A 15,444-nucleotide genomic window follows, 5' to 3' on the forward strand; every position below is an offset into this window, starting at 1 on the left:
AAGGGGAGGAGCCAGACATCAGGGGAGGAGCCACACCTCAGGGGAGGAGCCAGACCTTAGCAGGAAATGAAGTCAGGCAGCTCACTTTCTGTGTGAATTCACAAAATAAATCAGGCCCCTCCTCACACTTTATACAAGCAGACTTCAACTATTAAAGACTCAGTGAAAAATCTAATTTTAAAACGTATCAAATGAATATAGGAAAGTGTGTCTTTATAATTTCATAGAAGAAAACACACCTAAGGAAAGACAATGAAAATAAGATTCATAAGTCCACAACAGAAGCACGGGGCATATAGAAAGTGCTCTTCTGTGCTACTAAAGCCCGCGTGGCCACCACATCCTGCCAAGTCCTGACACACCTGCCTGTGTGGTGACCGCCCGTGAGAGCAGGTGCTTGTGCCTTGTCACCCACACCAGGCACCTGCAGCTCTCCTCGTCAGCTTCCCACAGCCACCAGATGCACCTCCCTAAATACCCACCCTTGCCCATCCCGCACACCCCCAACACCAGAGCAGGCCACCTGCAGCTGCAGCCACCTGGCCAGGACCTCTGCTCTCAGGCCCCATAGCCTTCTACCACCTCCTTACTCGACCTCCAGCTCCGGGCAGAGGAGCGCACACCCTGTTCCAGAGCATTCCGCAAAGGCCTGCCATGCAGTCCCCCGGTCCTTCAGACCCCTTGGCTCCTCTGCTCCATGGTTCATGCCCCACATCCTGGCAACCCCCCAACCCCAGGTTCTGGTGGCCCCTCCTCCACCTCCTCCTCATGGCAGGGTCCAAGAGCCCCAGGCTCCTTCCCTCCAGGGCACTTGTAGGCCCTTGAGGGTCACCTGACACTACTTTGGGTTTCCTCACCTGTGTGATGGGTGCAGCGCCAATCCTGTGGGGAACACAACGCCAGGCGAGTCCACCTTCCCGGCCAGGTGAGCCTGCCAGTACCCATTCCTGTGTCCCCTCCCTGCTGCACAGCCCCTGCCCATCCGCCAAGGTGTCCCCCTCTCCCAGCACAGCCGTCCCCTCCTGCCCATCCTCCAAGGCGTCGCCCTCTCCCAGCACAGCCATTCCCCCCCCATCCTCCAAGGCATCGCCCTCTCCCAGCACAGCCGTCCCCGCCTGCCCATCCTCCGGGGAGTCACCCTCTCCCAGCACAGCTGTCCCCCCCGCCCATCCTCCAAGATGTTGCCTCTCGCAGCACAGCTGTCCCCCGGTACACAGACAAATCCAAGTCCCCAGGTTACGGCAGGGACTGGAGGCCAGGGGGTAAGTCCCACCATCCCATGCCCTATCCCAGGAGCTGCAGTGATGCCGTGAGTTGATGTTTTCTTCCTTTCTGTGGCTCACATGCATTTTTGGTTTGTTTTATGAGAAAAATGCCTCCTTTGCCCAGAGAGGAAACCTGCCCCCCAGGCAAACTCCAAAGGCTGACAGGGCGGGGCCTGTGGGGGGCACACTCACAGGGGCAACCCGGCCTGGACTTCGTACGGCCCGTGGAAGCTCCGGCGGTCCCTCAGGCCGTCCACCATGTTGTACTGGATCGTGGACAGCGGCTCCAGGGTGCTGGGAGCAGAGAAGAAGGCGTGTCTGTGTCCCCGTGTTGCAGGTGGGACAGAGCAGACAGGCAGGGTTCACCCCTCACCAAGGGCCCAGCCGAGTGGCTGTAGGCTGAGTGTATATGACAGTAGGAGCTGGGCCCCTTCAGGCCCCCATGGACCCCTCCTGCTCACCAGGGCCTCCCCAGGCTGGGCCCTGACTGGGATACTCGAGGGAGCCCCTGGGAGGTCCTGGGTTTGGGGCCAGCTGGTAGCACGGACAGCAGCTCACACTCACTCTCCCACGGGGTCCATGGCGGCCGCGTCCTTCCTCTCCACCGTGTAAAAGGGCGGGTCATAGATCAGGAACTCCGTCTGTTGCAAAACAGGGAATTTTCCCCTAGATTTTTACCCCTACTGCAAAGCTGGGCCCAGGCACCAGGGTAAAAGGGCTGCTACGCTGGGTCTGAACCCAACCCCAACATCCCAACATGCAGGGCAGAAGCTCCAAGCCGGGCAGAGCCGGGGGCTGGGCTCAGGGACCCCCACCCTGGGGCCAGCTGAAGGGCAGGCAGCCATGACTGGAGGCCTTGGGGGTCTTCCCAGAGTGAGGCAGGGGTCTAAGCTGGACCCTGGAGGCAAGGAGGATTCTGTGTGGTGGACAGAGGCAGCGAAAGCAGCAGCCTGGAATGTTCTGGATGGGCCAGAGAGAAGCCCTGCACCAGGAGGGCGAGAGTCTCCGCAGGGCCATTAGCCATCTCGCTGTCTCTGTGTCTCTGTCTCTCTTCCATGCCTGGCATCTGGAAAGGGGCCAGAGCCATTCACAGGGATGGGTGGGGTCTAGGACCAGGACATGACCTGGGGGAATGGAGCCAGTGGCGCTGGGCCCCAGGATGATCATGGGAGTAGCCTGAGCCTCGAACTCTGTGGGGGTCAGTGTGCCCCCCGAGGCCCCTCCACCACCTCGAGCTGTGGGGCCCCTGTGATTTGACTCTTCTGTGCCTCAGTTTCCTCAAATGTCAAGCAGGGGCTGCCAGACGTACAGATCCCCCTGTGGCTGCAGTGGCCGGAAACCAGGATTAACACCAGATGGTTGGGGACAGGGCTGCCTTCGCCTCCCCAGGGGCCCGGCCACTCTGCCTGGTTGGGCTCAGGCAGGCGCTCACCTCCCAGGGCACCTTCTCGTTGGGCACGGGGAAGCGCGTGATGGGGCAGTTGGGATAGAGGAGGTGCCGGGCATTCACGTGGTAACTGTCGCCTGGCTCTTCCATCTTCTTCCTGCCTCCCAGCTCAGTATCTGGCTCCTCCACGGCCTTCTGGGAAGCTGGGGACAGTCAGGAAGCCGTGACGTAAGGCAGAGCCCAGGCTCAGGTGCTCACCCGCAGGACAGGGACTTCCTCTGTGGTCCTTCCACCAAAACATCTGGGCTCCACCACCTCCCCAAGCCCAAATGGCCATGCAGGTCGAACACCAGCCCTGAAGTGAGCAGGGCCCCCGGGGAGGACGGCCATCAGAGGTCAGGGCAGCATCCCTGCCAGCACCTGCCCCTTTGTGCAGCGGCAATCAGGGACCTCAGTAATGAGCTGAACTCACAGTGCAGTTACCGAGAGAAATGTGCTCCTTGGAGGCCAGCGAAACTCAGTGGCCCAAGGAAGGCTACTTATGTCCATTTCATAGTCAGCTGCAAATTTAGGAAAACAGACTTTGCTTCTCGTCACTCAGCCCACCTGACCAGATTCAGACACAGTCTGCAGCTGCCCGGCTCACACCCCTGACTCCCCAGTGGGGTATGTGGGGAGCTCAGGGCACGGCAGGCCAGGCCTCCCCGTGGACGTCCAGGAACCTGGTCAGGTCAGGGATCGGGCGGGGCCTCGGCACCGGCATTGGTGGGTGGGCTGAGTTCCTGAGGGCGCTGGCTCTGCCAGGCCTGGGAACGGGCTCCAGCCAGTGCCTTCCTCCTGGCCAGAGCCCCGCCAGCTGCCTCTCCTTCCACTGACCCCAGACCCAAAAGAACACAGGCGGGTGAAGACCAGCTGCTGGCCTGGCCACCCACTCACCCAGAGTGGGGACGTCCACCTCCGAGCCGAAGCCGCTGGCCCGCAGTGTCTTCACAATCCAGTGCAGGGCTCGGGCCGTCTGGGCCACCTGGAAGGCACAGCCCGAGACACAGTGAGCACCTACCACCCACACGTATGGTACACATCCCACTGCCCACCGAGACCTCACTCCCCCAGCCAGGAGCCCCACCCCTGCCACTCAGCCCCTGCACACTTTGAAAGTGAGACACCACCTCCTCCCCAGGCAGCCACCAAGCCAGCCAGGATGCTGCCCCGGGCCCACCCAGCTTCCCTTGGGGGCTGCCGAGTCACACATCTGATGACGCAGCCTGCCCAAGAGATACAACAGTGGGACTGTCACTGGACTGGACAAGTCAGAGGATGGAGCCAGCATGAAGCTGCAGTCAGGCAATTCTCCACCACAGGGAGAGGTCACGGGCCGCCAAAGCCAGAGGTTTCCAGGGTTCCTGCACCTCCCAGGAGGAGCCTCCCCAGAGGCCGATGCAGCCCCCACAGGGGACAGCGGGACACCCATGTGGCTCAGAGCTGGGCACCCTGTCAGGGGTCCCAGCAAGGCCTAGACTGGGGGAGAGGGTGGCCTGGGCAGACCTCTGGGTGCAGCAGGCAGGACTGGTGGATGGTGGATGCCCCAGGAGCACAGGGCCCAGCTGGGAGCAACAGCACTGGGTGGCTGAGCCATCCACAGGGCTCAGTGCTGACCACAGAGGCTGCCTTGGCCTCAGGGGCTGTCGTTGGAAAGCACGGCCCGGCCCAGCTGGTGGACACTGATGGGGTGGGCGGGCAGACCCTCACAGGCCATCTCTAAGTCCTCCCCACCTCAGTCTCATGGCCTCTCCAGGGCTCAGAGGCCGGGAGGGACAAACACTCTGTTTCCTGGGAGCAGCCAGGAGCACAGCCCGGCCACAGAGGCCGCAGGGCACACAGGAGCAGCTCGGTCACAGAAACGCTCGGGCAGGCTTTTCTGGAGGACACACAGGGCGCCTCTTCCAGCTGGGAACGGCTGCCCTGACGTTCTGGCCTCCTCCTCCTCACCATCGCTTCTCAGAGCCCTACTCGGTGCCATCACATGGCAGAGCCGCCCACCAGGCCCAACAGTGGCACCTCCTGAACGGAGGCCTGGACCTCGGACCCACCTGCTCCTCCAGGGAGGCCAACCTCTGCTCCATGGAGCCCGACCTCTTCAGCGGGTCCAGGTCCAGCAGGTCCACCATGGCGTCAACCCTGAAAGAGGAAGCAGCTGAGCTGGATGCACACCAGGCCTTGGGGCCCTGGGAACACCACGCCGCACTGCAGACGGCCCTGCATCAGTCTTCGCTTCCTCTTAATATGAAACTATTTGTAACATGCATTTCTCCCATAGAACCAAACTGCCCAGGGCCCCAAAGGGAAAGACGTCTCAGCAGACGGACAGCCGAGGCTCACACGGCAAGCTCTGGCAGCCTGTCCGTCCCAGGAGAGGGGGCAGGTGAGCGAACTGAGGGAGGGCCAGGTGACAGGTCACAGTGAAGCTTCCTCTGGGCACAGCAGAGGTTGATTTGTTGTGGGGGTGATGTGGAGAGGCGCTGCTGTTCTGGGGATGTTTGGTTTCTGTCGTATTTTGCGGGGATTGTGGAGCAGCGCTGTTTTTCTGGGAGTATTTGGTTTCTGTCGTATTTTGTGGGGATGTGGTGTGGTGCTGTTGCTGGGGAATGTTTGCTTTCTGTCTTATTTTGTGGGGTTGTGGAGTGGCACTATTATTCTGGAAATATTTGGTTTCTGTCTTATTTTGCTTCACCCAGCCTTGGCCTGCTGTGTTTATGGTTAAAATAAGTCTGCGGCCAAACACGAGTCTCCAGCTCTCATCCACTGTCCCCTGGGCTCCCTCACTTCCTTGCGCCCACTGCAAGTGATATTCTTATAATATATTGAGCAACTATTTTAGTAACACAGAAATTTTCTGGGGATATGTCCCACTTTAAACAGTTATCTAGGGAAAGGGAAGAAAATGATTTCGCACCGGGCCTGGGAGTCTCCTTTCACCCACACTGCATTTTGCTTAATCCCACAAAAGCCGCTTAACTGCACCTGCTGTGTTTTCCCAGACAGCCTTGCAAACATGCAAGGGTGGTTACTGGCGCCTTCTCGGACCCGCGTGATTCCACCACCGTGAGATGCAGAAACTGTCTAGATTTGCAGACAGAGCTTGTCCTTGACCCCCAAGGCTCCAGCCCTGCTCTGTGGGCGAGGAGCTTTGGTGAACTCAGCTCACCTCAGTGCTGCAAGGTTATGGCATCCCAAGCTCATTCGCCTCCCGGGTCCCCGGCTTCCTCACTGGACCCACGGAGGGTCAGTGACCAGGTTAGGGCCCTTGGTGAGGGCCGAGCTCTTTCCTCACTTTCCCTGGAGCCCGTGTTCTGCAAGATCAGGTCGACTGAAGCACATCAGCTTCTGTCCCAGGCCCGTCGGTGGATGAGCCAGAGCTGCTGACCAATGGGAGTGACAGGTGAGCACACCAGCCAGCGGCCCAGCGGAAATACATTCTGCAGGCTCATCTTGGGAAAACTTCCGTTCACACATAAATACGCATTAGAGTCAGGGTCTCGCCCTGTCACCCAGGCAGCCTCAAACCCCTGGCCTCAGCCTCCTGAGCAGCTGGGACTCTGTGACCCCAAGTACACCACCGCACCAGGCTACTCTTTTTTTTTTTTTTTTTTTTTCGTCTGGGATAGGGCAGGAGCTGAGCAGCATTTGGGACTAAATTGTTTTTTGAGGTGGAGTCTTACTCTGTTGCCCAGGCCGGAGTGCAGCAGCACGATCCCGGCTCACTGCAACCTCTGCCTCCTAGGTTCAAGCAGTTCTCCTGCCTCAGCCTCCCAAGTAGCTGGGATTACAAGCGCACACCACCACACCTGGCTAATTTTTGTATTTTTAGTAGAGATGGGGTTTCATCATGGTAACCAGGATGGTCTCGATCTCCTGACCTCATGATCCAGCCACTTCGGCCTCCCAAAGTACTGGGATTACAGGCTTGAGCCACCATACCCAGCCTGGGACTGATTCATTTGGGGCCCAGCCCACTCCCTTAAGGCAGGAGGCTGCAAAATTGCTGGGGCCTGCATTCCAGGCCACACCGCTGGCCAGTGGTGGACGCTGAGCCACCTCTCTCACTTTCTTGGGCCTCCACTTCCTCGTGGGTAAAAGTGGAAGGAAAAATACCTCCCTCTGCAAAAGGGTTGAGCGAGATGATGCAGGTGAAGGGCGTGGTCCTCAGTGAGCCCTTAACACACGCCAGCCATTGTATTCCAGCCCTGACTATGTTGGTCATCAGCAGAGCTGTGGCCTTTCAGCTTCATCCTGACATGCGGAAGCCGCCTCTCCCAAGCACCTTCCCCCAGCATCTGGGCCCTGGGCATGGCCACTGCTCAAAGTCAGATGTCCCAGACAAGGCCATCCATCAAAGCTGTGCTTGGCCAGAGCAAGTAAGAGAAGGTTCTCAGGGCACTGCATGACCCCAGGTCTCTCCTCTGTAAGTGGACCATCGGAGCCAAACATCAGGCTGAGCAGGCCTGGAGACCAGCGACCCCAGCCTTCTGCAACCCTGCCAGACCAGGAACTAGCAGCAGTTCCAGAACTGCATAGGATTTGCTGAGCGCCTTCTAGGCACTGGGTCTGCTCTACATCCCACGATACTATGGGGAACGTGTGGGACTCTGTCCCTACTCTCACATGGAGCCTGGCTGGTAGACATGACCCAACCCACAAACCCACTAGCCAACCAACATCCAGATTCCAGAAAGACAAGGCATGGGGACAGGGTGGGTGGAGGGCAGGAAAGGCCCTCCAATGAAGTGAGGCATGAATAGAGAGAGACAGCAAGTCCTGACTCTCTCTGGGAGAAGACTGTTCTAGGCAGAGAGCATGCCAAGGGCTCAACTGGAAGTCATCGTGCCCAGACTCAAGCAAACAGGGCACCTGTATCTAGTTCACTCAGAATGGGAGCTAGAAGGGGCTTTGACATCAGCCAGTTCATTAAGGTCCTCACATTGTCACCATTATCATTACCATTGCCATCATAATCACCATCATCAACATTACTACCATCACATCCACCATCATCACCACCACCACCAGCACCACCACTACCATCATTACCACCACCACCATCACTGCCACCACCATTACCACCATCAGAAGCACCATCATCACCACCATCACCACTACTACCATCACCACCACCATCACCACCATTTCCATTACAACCATCAAAATCACCATTGTCACATCACCATCACTACCACCATCACCACTACCACCATCACCACTACCACCATCACCACTACCACCACCATCACAATCACCACATCACCATCATCACTAACATCACCACTACCACCACCACCACCACCATTACCATCATCACTATCACCACCACCACCACCATTACCAACACAACCACTACCATCACTACCATCACCATCACCACTACCACCACCACCAGCACAACCAATACCATCACCATCATCACCACCATCACCATCACCCACCACCATGACCATCACTACCACCACCACCATCATCACCATCACCACCACCATCATCATCACCACCATTACCACTGCCACCACCACCACCACCATCACCACTACCACCATCACCATTACCCATCACCATCACCATCATCACCACCATCACCATTACTGCCGTGACCATCACAATCACCATCATCACCACCACCACCATCATCATCACCGTTACCACTACCACCACCATCATCACTACTACCAGCACAACCACTACCATCACCATCACTACCTTCACCACCACCACTATTACCACCATCATCACCATCCTCACCATCACCACTACTGATATAATTTGGCTGCGTCCCCACCCAAATCTCATCTTGAATTGTAACTCTCACAATTCCCATGTGTCATGGGAGGGACCCAGTGGGAGGTAACTGAACCTTGGGGGTGGGTCTCTCTTGTGCTGTTCTCGTGGTAGTGAATACATCTCATGAGATCTGATGGTTTTATAAAGAGGAGTTCTCCTGCACAAGTTCTCTCTCTGCCTGCCGCCATCCACGTAAGATGTGACTTGCTCCTCCTTGCCCTCTGCCATGATTGTGAGACCTCCCCAGCCATGTGGAACTGTGAATCCATTAAACCTCTTTTTCTTCCCAGTCTCAGGTATGTTTTTATCAGCAGTGTGAAAATGGATTAATACAGTAAATTGGTACCAGTAGAGTGGGGGGCTGCTGGAAAGATACCTGAAAATGTGGAAGCGACTTTGGAACTAGGTAACAGGCAGAGGTTGGAACAGTCTGGAGGGCTCAGAAGACAGGAACGTGTGGGAAAGTTTGGAACTTCCTAGAGACTTCTTGAATGACTTTGACCAAAAAGCTGATTGTAACATGAACAATAAGGTCCAGGCTGAGGTGGTCTCAGATGGAGATGAGGAACTTGTTGGGAACTGGAGCAGAGGTGACTCTTGCTATGTTTTAGCAAAGAGACTGGTGGCATTTTGCCTCCACCTTAGAGATTTGTGGAAGTTTGAACTTGAGAAAGAGATGATTTAGGGTATCTGGCAGAATAAATTTCTAAGTGGCAAAGTATTCAAGAGGTGACTTGGGTGCTATTAAAGGCATTCAGTTTTATAAGGGAAGCTGAGCATAAAAGTTTGTAGAATTTGCAGCGTGACAACAGGATAGAAAATCCCATCTTCTGAGAAGAAATTCAAGCCAGCTGCAGAAATTTGCACAAATAACAAGGAGCCAAATGTTAGTCCCCAAGACAATGGGGAAAATGTCTCCAGGGCATGTCAGAGGTCTTCACAGCAGCCCCTCCAATCACAGGCCCAGAGGCTAAGGGAAGACCCATGGGCCGGGCCCAGGGTCCCCATGCTGTGTGCAGTTTAGGGACTTGGTGCCCTGCATCCCAGCCACTCCAGCTGTGACTAAAAGGGACCAAGGTACAGCTTGGGCTGTTGCTTCAGAGGGTGCAAGCCCCAAGCCTTGGCAGCTTCCATGTGGTATTGAGCCTGCAGGTGCACAGAAGTTAAGAATTCAGGTTTGGGAACCTCCACCTAGATTTCAGAGGATGTATGGAAATGCCTGGGTGTCCAGGCAGGAGTTTGCTACAGAGGCGGGGCCCTCATGAAGAACCTCTGCTAGGGCAGTGCGGAAGGGAAACGTGGGGTCAGAGCCCCCACACAGAGTCCCTACTGGGGCACTGCCTAGTGGAGCTGTGAGAAGAGGGCCACTGTCCTTCAGACCCCAGAATGGTAACTCCACCAGTAGCTTGCACCGTGCACCTGGAAAAGCCACAGGTACTCAATGCCAGCCCATGAAAGCAGCTTGGAGGGAGGTTGTGCCCTGCAAAGCCACAAAGGTGGAGCTGCTCAAGATGGGAGCCTAGCTCTTGCATCAGCGTGACTTCAATGTGAGACATGGAGTCAAAAGAGATCATTGGAGAGCTGTAAGATCTGACTGCCCCACTGGATTTTAGACTTGCATGGGCCCTGTAGCCCCTTTGTTTTGGCCAATTTCTCCCATTTGGAATGGCTGTATTTACCCAATGCCTGTACCCCCACTGTATTTAGGAAGTAACTAGCTTGCTTTTGATTTTACAGGCTCATAGGTGGAAGGGACTTACCTTGTCTCAGATGAGACTTTGGACTGTGGACTTTTGGGTTAATGCTGAAACAAGTTAAGGCTTTGGGGGACTGTTGGGAAGGTATGATTGGTTTTGAAATGTGAGGACATGAGATTTGGGAGGGGGCAGGAGCAGAATGATATGGTTGGGCTGTGTCCCCACCCAAATCTCATCTTGAATTGTATCTCCCACAATTCCCACGTGTTGTGGGAAGGACCCATTGGGAGGTAATTGAATCATGGGGGCAGGACTTTCTCATGCAGTTCTCGTATAGTGAATAAGTCTCATGAGATCTAGTGGTTTTATACAGAGGAGTTCCCCTGCACAAGTTCTGTCTCTTTGCCTGCCACCATCCATGTAAGACGTGACTTGCTCCTCCTTGCCTTCTGCCATGATTGTGAGGCCTCCCCAGCCATGTGGAACTGAGTCCATTAAACCTCTTTTTCTTCCCAGTCTCAGGTATGTCTTTATCAGCATGAAAACAGACTAATACAACCACCACCATCAATACCACCATCACCAGCATCATCCCTACCACCATCACCAGCATCGTCCCTACCACCATCACCATCATCACCCTCACCACACCACTACCACCACCACTATCACCATCGCAGCCACCATCATCACCATCGCCACCACCACCACCACTACTCGTAAGAGTAATGATAAAAGCACCAGGCCACGTTAGCAGAGCCCTGACTATGGTTCAGCATATGTGCTCAATTCTTTACAGTCAGGACCCCACTGTATTCTGGAAACAACTCCAAGGTGTCGACAGGGACTATCGTGTCTCCATCTTACAGACAAGGCTAGGGAGGTATGGAAAGGCAGGAGTACATACCTGTCTCTAAGGTGGAGGGCACTTGGCCTGGTCTGTCCAGAGCCCACAGTCTTGGGTATCCCTGCCAGTTCCAGGTATGCCCGTTTGTGACTACAGGAGCCTCCATACTGCCATAACTAGGTGGCACTGTGTCCATATTCCCCTTCCTCCTCTCATGCCATAGTGAGACGCACACTGAGAGCAGGACACTGGGAACAGCCCTTCCTGCTGCCCACTGCTGGGCCATTAGGCCCTGCTGACACTTAGCAGGGCCAAAGGGCTGGCAGTGGAGAGAAGGAAGCAGAAAGATTTTCCCCCAACACTGACCTCACACCCTGCAAAGAAGCAAAGTGGGAGGAGCCGAGAGGGAGGATGGTGCTGAGCGTGGCTGACCTCAAGGGCTGGGCTGCCGAGGCCCTGCAGAAGCTACAGTAAGGCTGTGCACCAACAAGCTCACAGAGCAAACCACCCCCAAACCAGCCTGGACCCCATGTGCACATCCCCCCAGGCCTCCAAGCCAGCTCCTATGGGCCAACCTGCCCCTCCTCCAGCCGCCGAGGCTTCCCTCCCAGCCTCTGACCCAGTGCCCTGTGGGGCCCAGCCTTCCTAAGGACCCCAGAGGGCCCTGGGTCAGCTGTGGGCACAGGCCCAGATGCGTGCAACATTGCAGGGGCCACGGGGTACAGCGTTCCCTCCCCAGTGAGGCATTGCTGGGCCTCCCCATGTGGGACATGTACTCATGGTGCCTGTGGACCTGCAAGAGGTTCCCTAGAGGCTCCCCGCCCCCAGGCCCGCCCGAGCCCCCGTACTTATTGCTGATGTCCTCGATCTTCTGCTCGGGCCGCTGCTTTTGCTGGAACTGCTGATTCTGCAGGTAGTTCTCCTTCAGGTAGATCTCCCAGGATAGCAGGGCCGCCTCCTCGTTCTTCTCCAGTTTGTTCTCTGTCAGGGTGGGAGGACAGACCAGGGGATCTGGAATCCTCAGGACGGTGGGCCCTGAAGCCCTGACCCACCCAGTGGTCGGTCCTGAGTGGCAGGAAGAGCCCTCCGCACACCTGCCCCGAGGGAGCCTCTGGGCTCGGTCCCCATCACTTGCTCAAGGCCAGCAGAAGGGGAGCAGCCTGAGTGGCCTGCAGGCCTGCCGAGCGTCCAGGGTTCTGGGCAGAGCTGCCACACCATCTCCACCCCCTCTGCACCCAGGCGGCCAGGAGATTTAGGAGAGGCACTGAGACTGACGTACTGAGCTGCTTGTGCCTCCTGGCCGGAGTCTTCAGGATCACCCTCTTGATGAAGAGCTGCAGGTGGCTGAGGAGGATGAAGGGGGGCGGTGCAGCAGGGCGGCTGTGGTACTCCTCGATCAGGTCATGGCGCTGGAACTTCCAGATCTGGTCCGTGTGCTCCTGCACCTGCTGGAAGGTGTAGCTATCAGGGAGGAGAGAGCGACACCTCGAGGTCAGGGTGTTTACCTGGAACAGACCCCTCTCACCGCCCGCATACCCACTGTGATGCCACAGAGAGCAGAGCCACACCGTGTGCCCACTCTGATGCCACCGAGAGTAGAGCCACGCCACGCAGGAGGCCAGCTCCAGGCACAGAACTCAGCCCACAGACCTCACAATTCCAGGCTTCCTGGGAACCAAGGCAAAAAAAAAGGAGAAGCACACAGACTTTCGATTTTATAAGCCTCACTGGTGAATAACACAAAGTGGGTGTTTATCAGGAGACAGACACTGTCTGGCATTGAACTCTAAGAGTTGATCTGCAGATTCTGACAAGTACCAGAGCCAGACCCCCCAGAGGTGCATGTGGAAGGGGCAGGGCTGCAGGGGCCTCCTGGGTGTGTCTCAGGGTGACAGGCACAGAGCCCTCCGCAACGGGAGCTGGCAGTGTGGGTGCCATACTTGCTGCAGGAACGGTATCCTGCCACCAGCCCCTTGGCCTCGAGATGACAGTCCTGGCCCATGCTCAGTTTCTCTCAACGTTCAGAACCCATGTTAAAGCAAAAGGTGGCAACCTCAGAAGCTTAGCCAATGAAACAAGAAGAGAAACAGTTGGTTCCTAATAAAACCAGGAACAAAAGCATTTTCAGAGTCCCGGATAGCACAGGGCCTGTCTGCAGAGGTTGGGAAGGGCTCTGAGGGCCTAGGAGGTTTTCTGAATTATGGGGGCAGCATGGGGAGACTGGGCTTTCTGTGGGCCATGACGGTTCCGCATCCATGCTGGGCTCCTCAGCTCCACTGTCAGGGCCAGGAATTGGCCACGGAACCCCCAAAGCCAACCCAGGGGCCCACCAAGACCCTAAACATCTGCGCTTTCATTCTGCGTGGCCTCCTGGTTCCCTGGAGTTCTTTTTTATGCTGCCTCTGGTGTGAGGTCCTCAGCATTTAATTTGTTCTAAGTTTAAAACCTGCAAGAGCAAACTGGAACCCCCAAAGCCTGGGACCCACAGCTGCTGCGGCTGATCAGAGACGCAATCCCAGAGGACCACGTCCACCAGGGGCCGGATGGACAGCCACCTATTTTGTCCTTCTTGTTTCAAAAGCAACAATAGCAAATAATATTCCAAAAGTTCTATGATAAGACTGCATGCTTCAAGACACTAAGGATTTAAAGAAAATGCTAGACATTTCCAAAGAGAAGGAACAGCCACTGCATGAGTCTCCTGATGCTGCTGTAGTGAACCGCCACTGCCTTGGCAGCTTAAAGCAATCAGACTCTTCTCGCAGTCCTGGAGGTCAGGAGCCTCACAGGGCTAAAACCAAGGTTCAGCAAGGCTGTGCTCCTCCCGTCGGTCAGGGGCCTCCATGCCTTGCCTTTCCTACCTTCCAGAGGCCACCAGCATTCCTGGGCCGGAGGTCTCACCTCCCCCCAATGCCCATTTTCATCGTCACATTCCTTCTCTGCCTCCGTCTTCCACGGCCCCTCGTGATGATGTCGGGCCCGTGCAGACAACCCCGGATAATTTCCCATCTCAGGATCCTCTACTTAACCCCATCCTCCTAGTCCCTTTTGTCATATAAGGCCCCATAGCCACAGGGTTAGAGTGTGGACATCCCTGGGGCTGTTATTCAACCTGCCACAGATGCCACAAACACCAGGCCCAGAGGAGGTGGACACGTGTGTGCAAACCCACAAAACCAGCAAAGCACGTGAAGACGGGCAGATGAAGAAGCCCCTAATGGCGCGGGAGGGCGGACACGGAGCCGTCCACAGATGGATCAGAGCTCAGGGGAAGGCGCCACAGAGCCAGCGCCCTCCGAGGCACACGGTGGGGACAGCAGGAACACGTCTAGGGCTGGGGAACTGGCCCCAAAGAGCTAAAGAACCCAGCAACTAACAGAAATGCTCACACTTACAGATGGCAGACAAGGAAAGAAACCACCTGCTGGGATGCTGAGACTCGCTCGCAGGAGCTTTTAGAACTGGCTGAGGTCAGCTGGAACCAACGTGGGCAGTTGGAGTCTGCAGGGCCCAAGCTTGCTGACGCCACAGCCCGAGTTTCCACCCCGGGGTCCCGGTAACTCAGCCCAGATGTGCACACGAGACCCATGAGGAGACACAACTTTCCAGACCCCCCTTTTCTTCCACCAGCCACCTACTAATCCACGAACCCACCCCCGAACCTTCCCTAATAGAAACACTGCATTAAAGCCAGCACGGGGGACAGACGTGAACTGCACCCCGTCTCCTTGTGGATTGGCCCAGAAGAAAAGCGTTTATTTTCTCAAAAACCTGGTGTCGGCCGGGCGCGGTGGCTCAAGCCTGTAATCCCAGCACTTTGGGAGGCCGAGACGGGCGGATCATGAGGTCAGGAGATCGAGACCATCCTGGCGAACACGGTGAAACCCCGTCTCTACTAAAAAATACAAAAAACTAGCCGGGCGAGGTGACAGGCGCCTGTAGTCCCAGCTACTCGGGAGGCTGAGGCAGGAGAATGACGTGAACCCGGGAGGCGGAGCTTGTAGTGAGCTGAGATCCGGCCACTGCACTCCAGCCTGGGCGACAGAGCCAGACTCCGTCTCATAAAAAAAAAACAAAAAACAAAAAACCTGGTGTCATAGTATTGGCTTCCTGCACATCGGGCAGTGAGACCTTTTGCTCAGTCACAGGGAGACACAGGCAGAGCCCTCGGAGTGATGAGGGGACAGCACTGAGCAGCAGCGGCCCCGGCACGCCCCCAGGTAGGGCAGTGAGCTCATGGATACTGATGCTCCTGTGCAAAAGGAACGAGGCCGACACCAACATCCCTGCCCCGCAGGAGGAAGCTGCCTCCAGGAGACACCTGCGCCATGAGCGCAGGGCCTACGTGGATCCATCCGCAGCACCGCGGGTCCCCAGCAGCCACAGGGACAGACCCACGCCAGCTCAACAGACGCAGCA

At 56.4% G+C, this 15,444-nt stretch overlaps 1 protein-coding gene and 1 long non-coding RNA gene across 4 annotated transcripts in view; one reads left to right on the forward strand and one right to left on the reverse strand.

The window, feature by feature from the left end:
• The window catches only part of TRPM2 (transient receptor potential cation channel subfamily M member 2), an 88,247-nt gene that overhangs the window by 13,315 nt on the left and 59,488 nt on the right, over nt 1-15,444 (reverse strand). For 2 of the 3 annotated variants that reach the window (XM_025379299.1, XM_025379298.1), the window contains 6 exons: nt 12,305-12,486; nt 11,874-12,006; nt 4,743-4,830; nt 3,589-3,676; nt 2,698-2,855; nt 1,830-1,906 (listed from right to left, as the gene is read on the reverse strand). In XM_025379299.1, the coding sequence (XP_025235084.1) occupies nt 1,830-1,906; nt 2,698-2,855; nt 3,589-3,676; nt 4,743-4,830; nt 11,874-12,006; nt 12,305-12,486 (726 nt within the window). Of the gene's footprint in view, nt 1-1,457; nt 1,560-1,829; nt 1,907-2,697; nt 2,856-3,588; nt 3,677-4,742; nt 4,831-11,873; nt 12,007-12,304; nt 12,487-15,444 lie in introns of all 3 variants that reach the window. The other variant, XM_025379297.1, reaches the window with a different exon arrangement.
• On the forward strand, nt 2,964-14,795 carry LOC112620589. The gene is made up of 3 exons (XR_003118552.1): nt 2,964-3,377; nt 4,970-5,074; nt 14,423-14,795. It is a non-coding gene; the product is annotated as an uncharacterized LOC112620589 (long non-coding RNA).

The sequence above is a fragment of the Theropithecus gelada genome, chromosome 3 (genome assembly GCF_003255815.1).
Source record: "Theropithecus gelada isolate Dixy chromosome 3, Tgel_1.0, whole genome shotgun sequence".
Taxonomy (NCBI): Eukaryota; Metazoa; Chordata; class Mammalia; order Primates; family Cercopithecidae; genus Theropithecus; species Theropithecus gelada.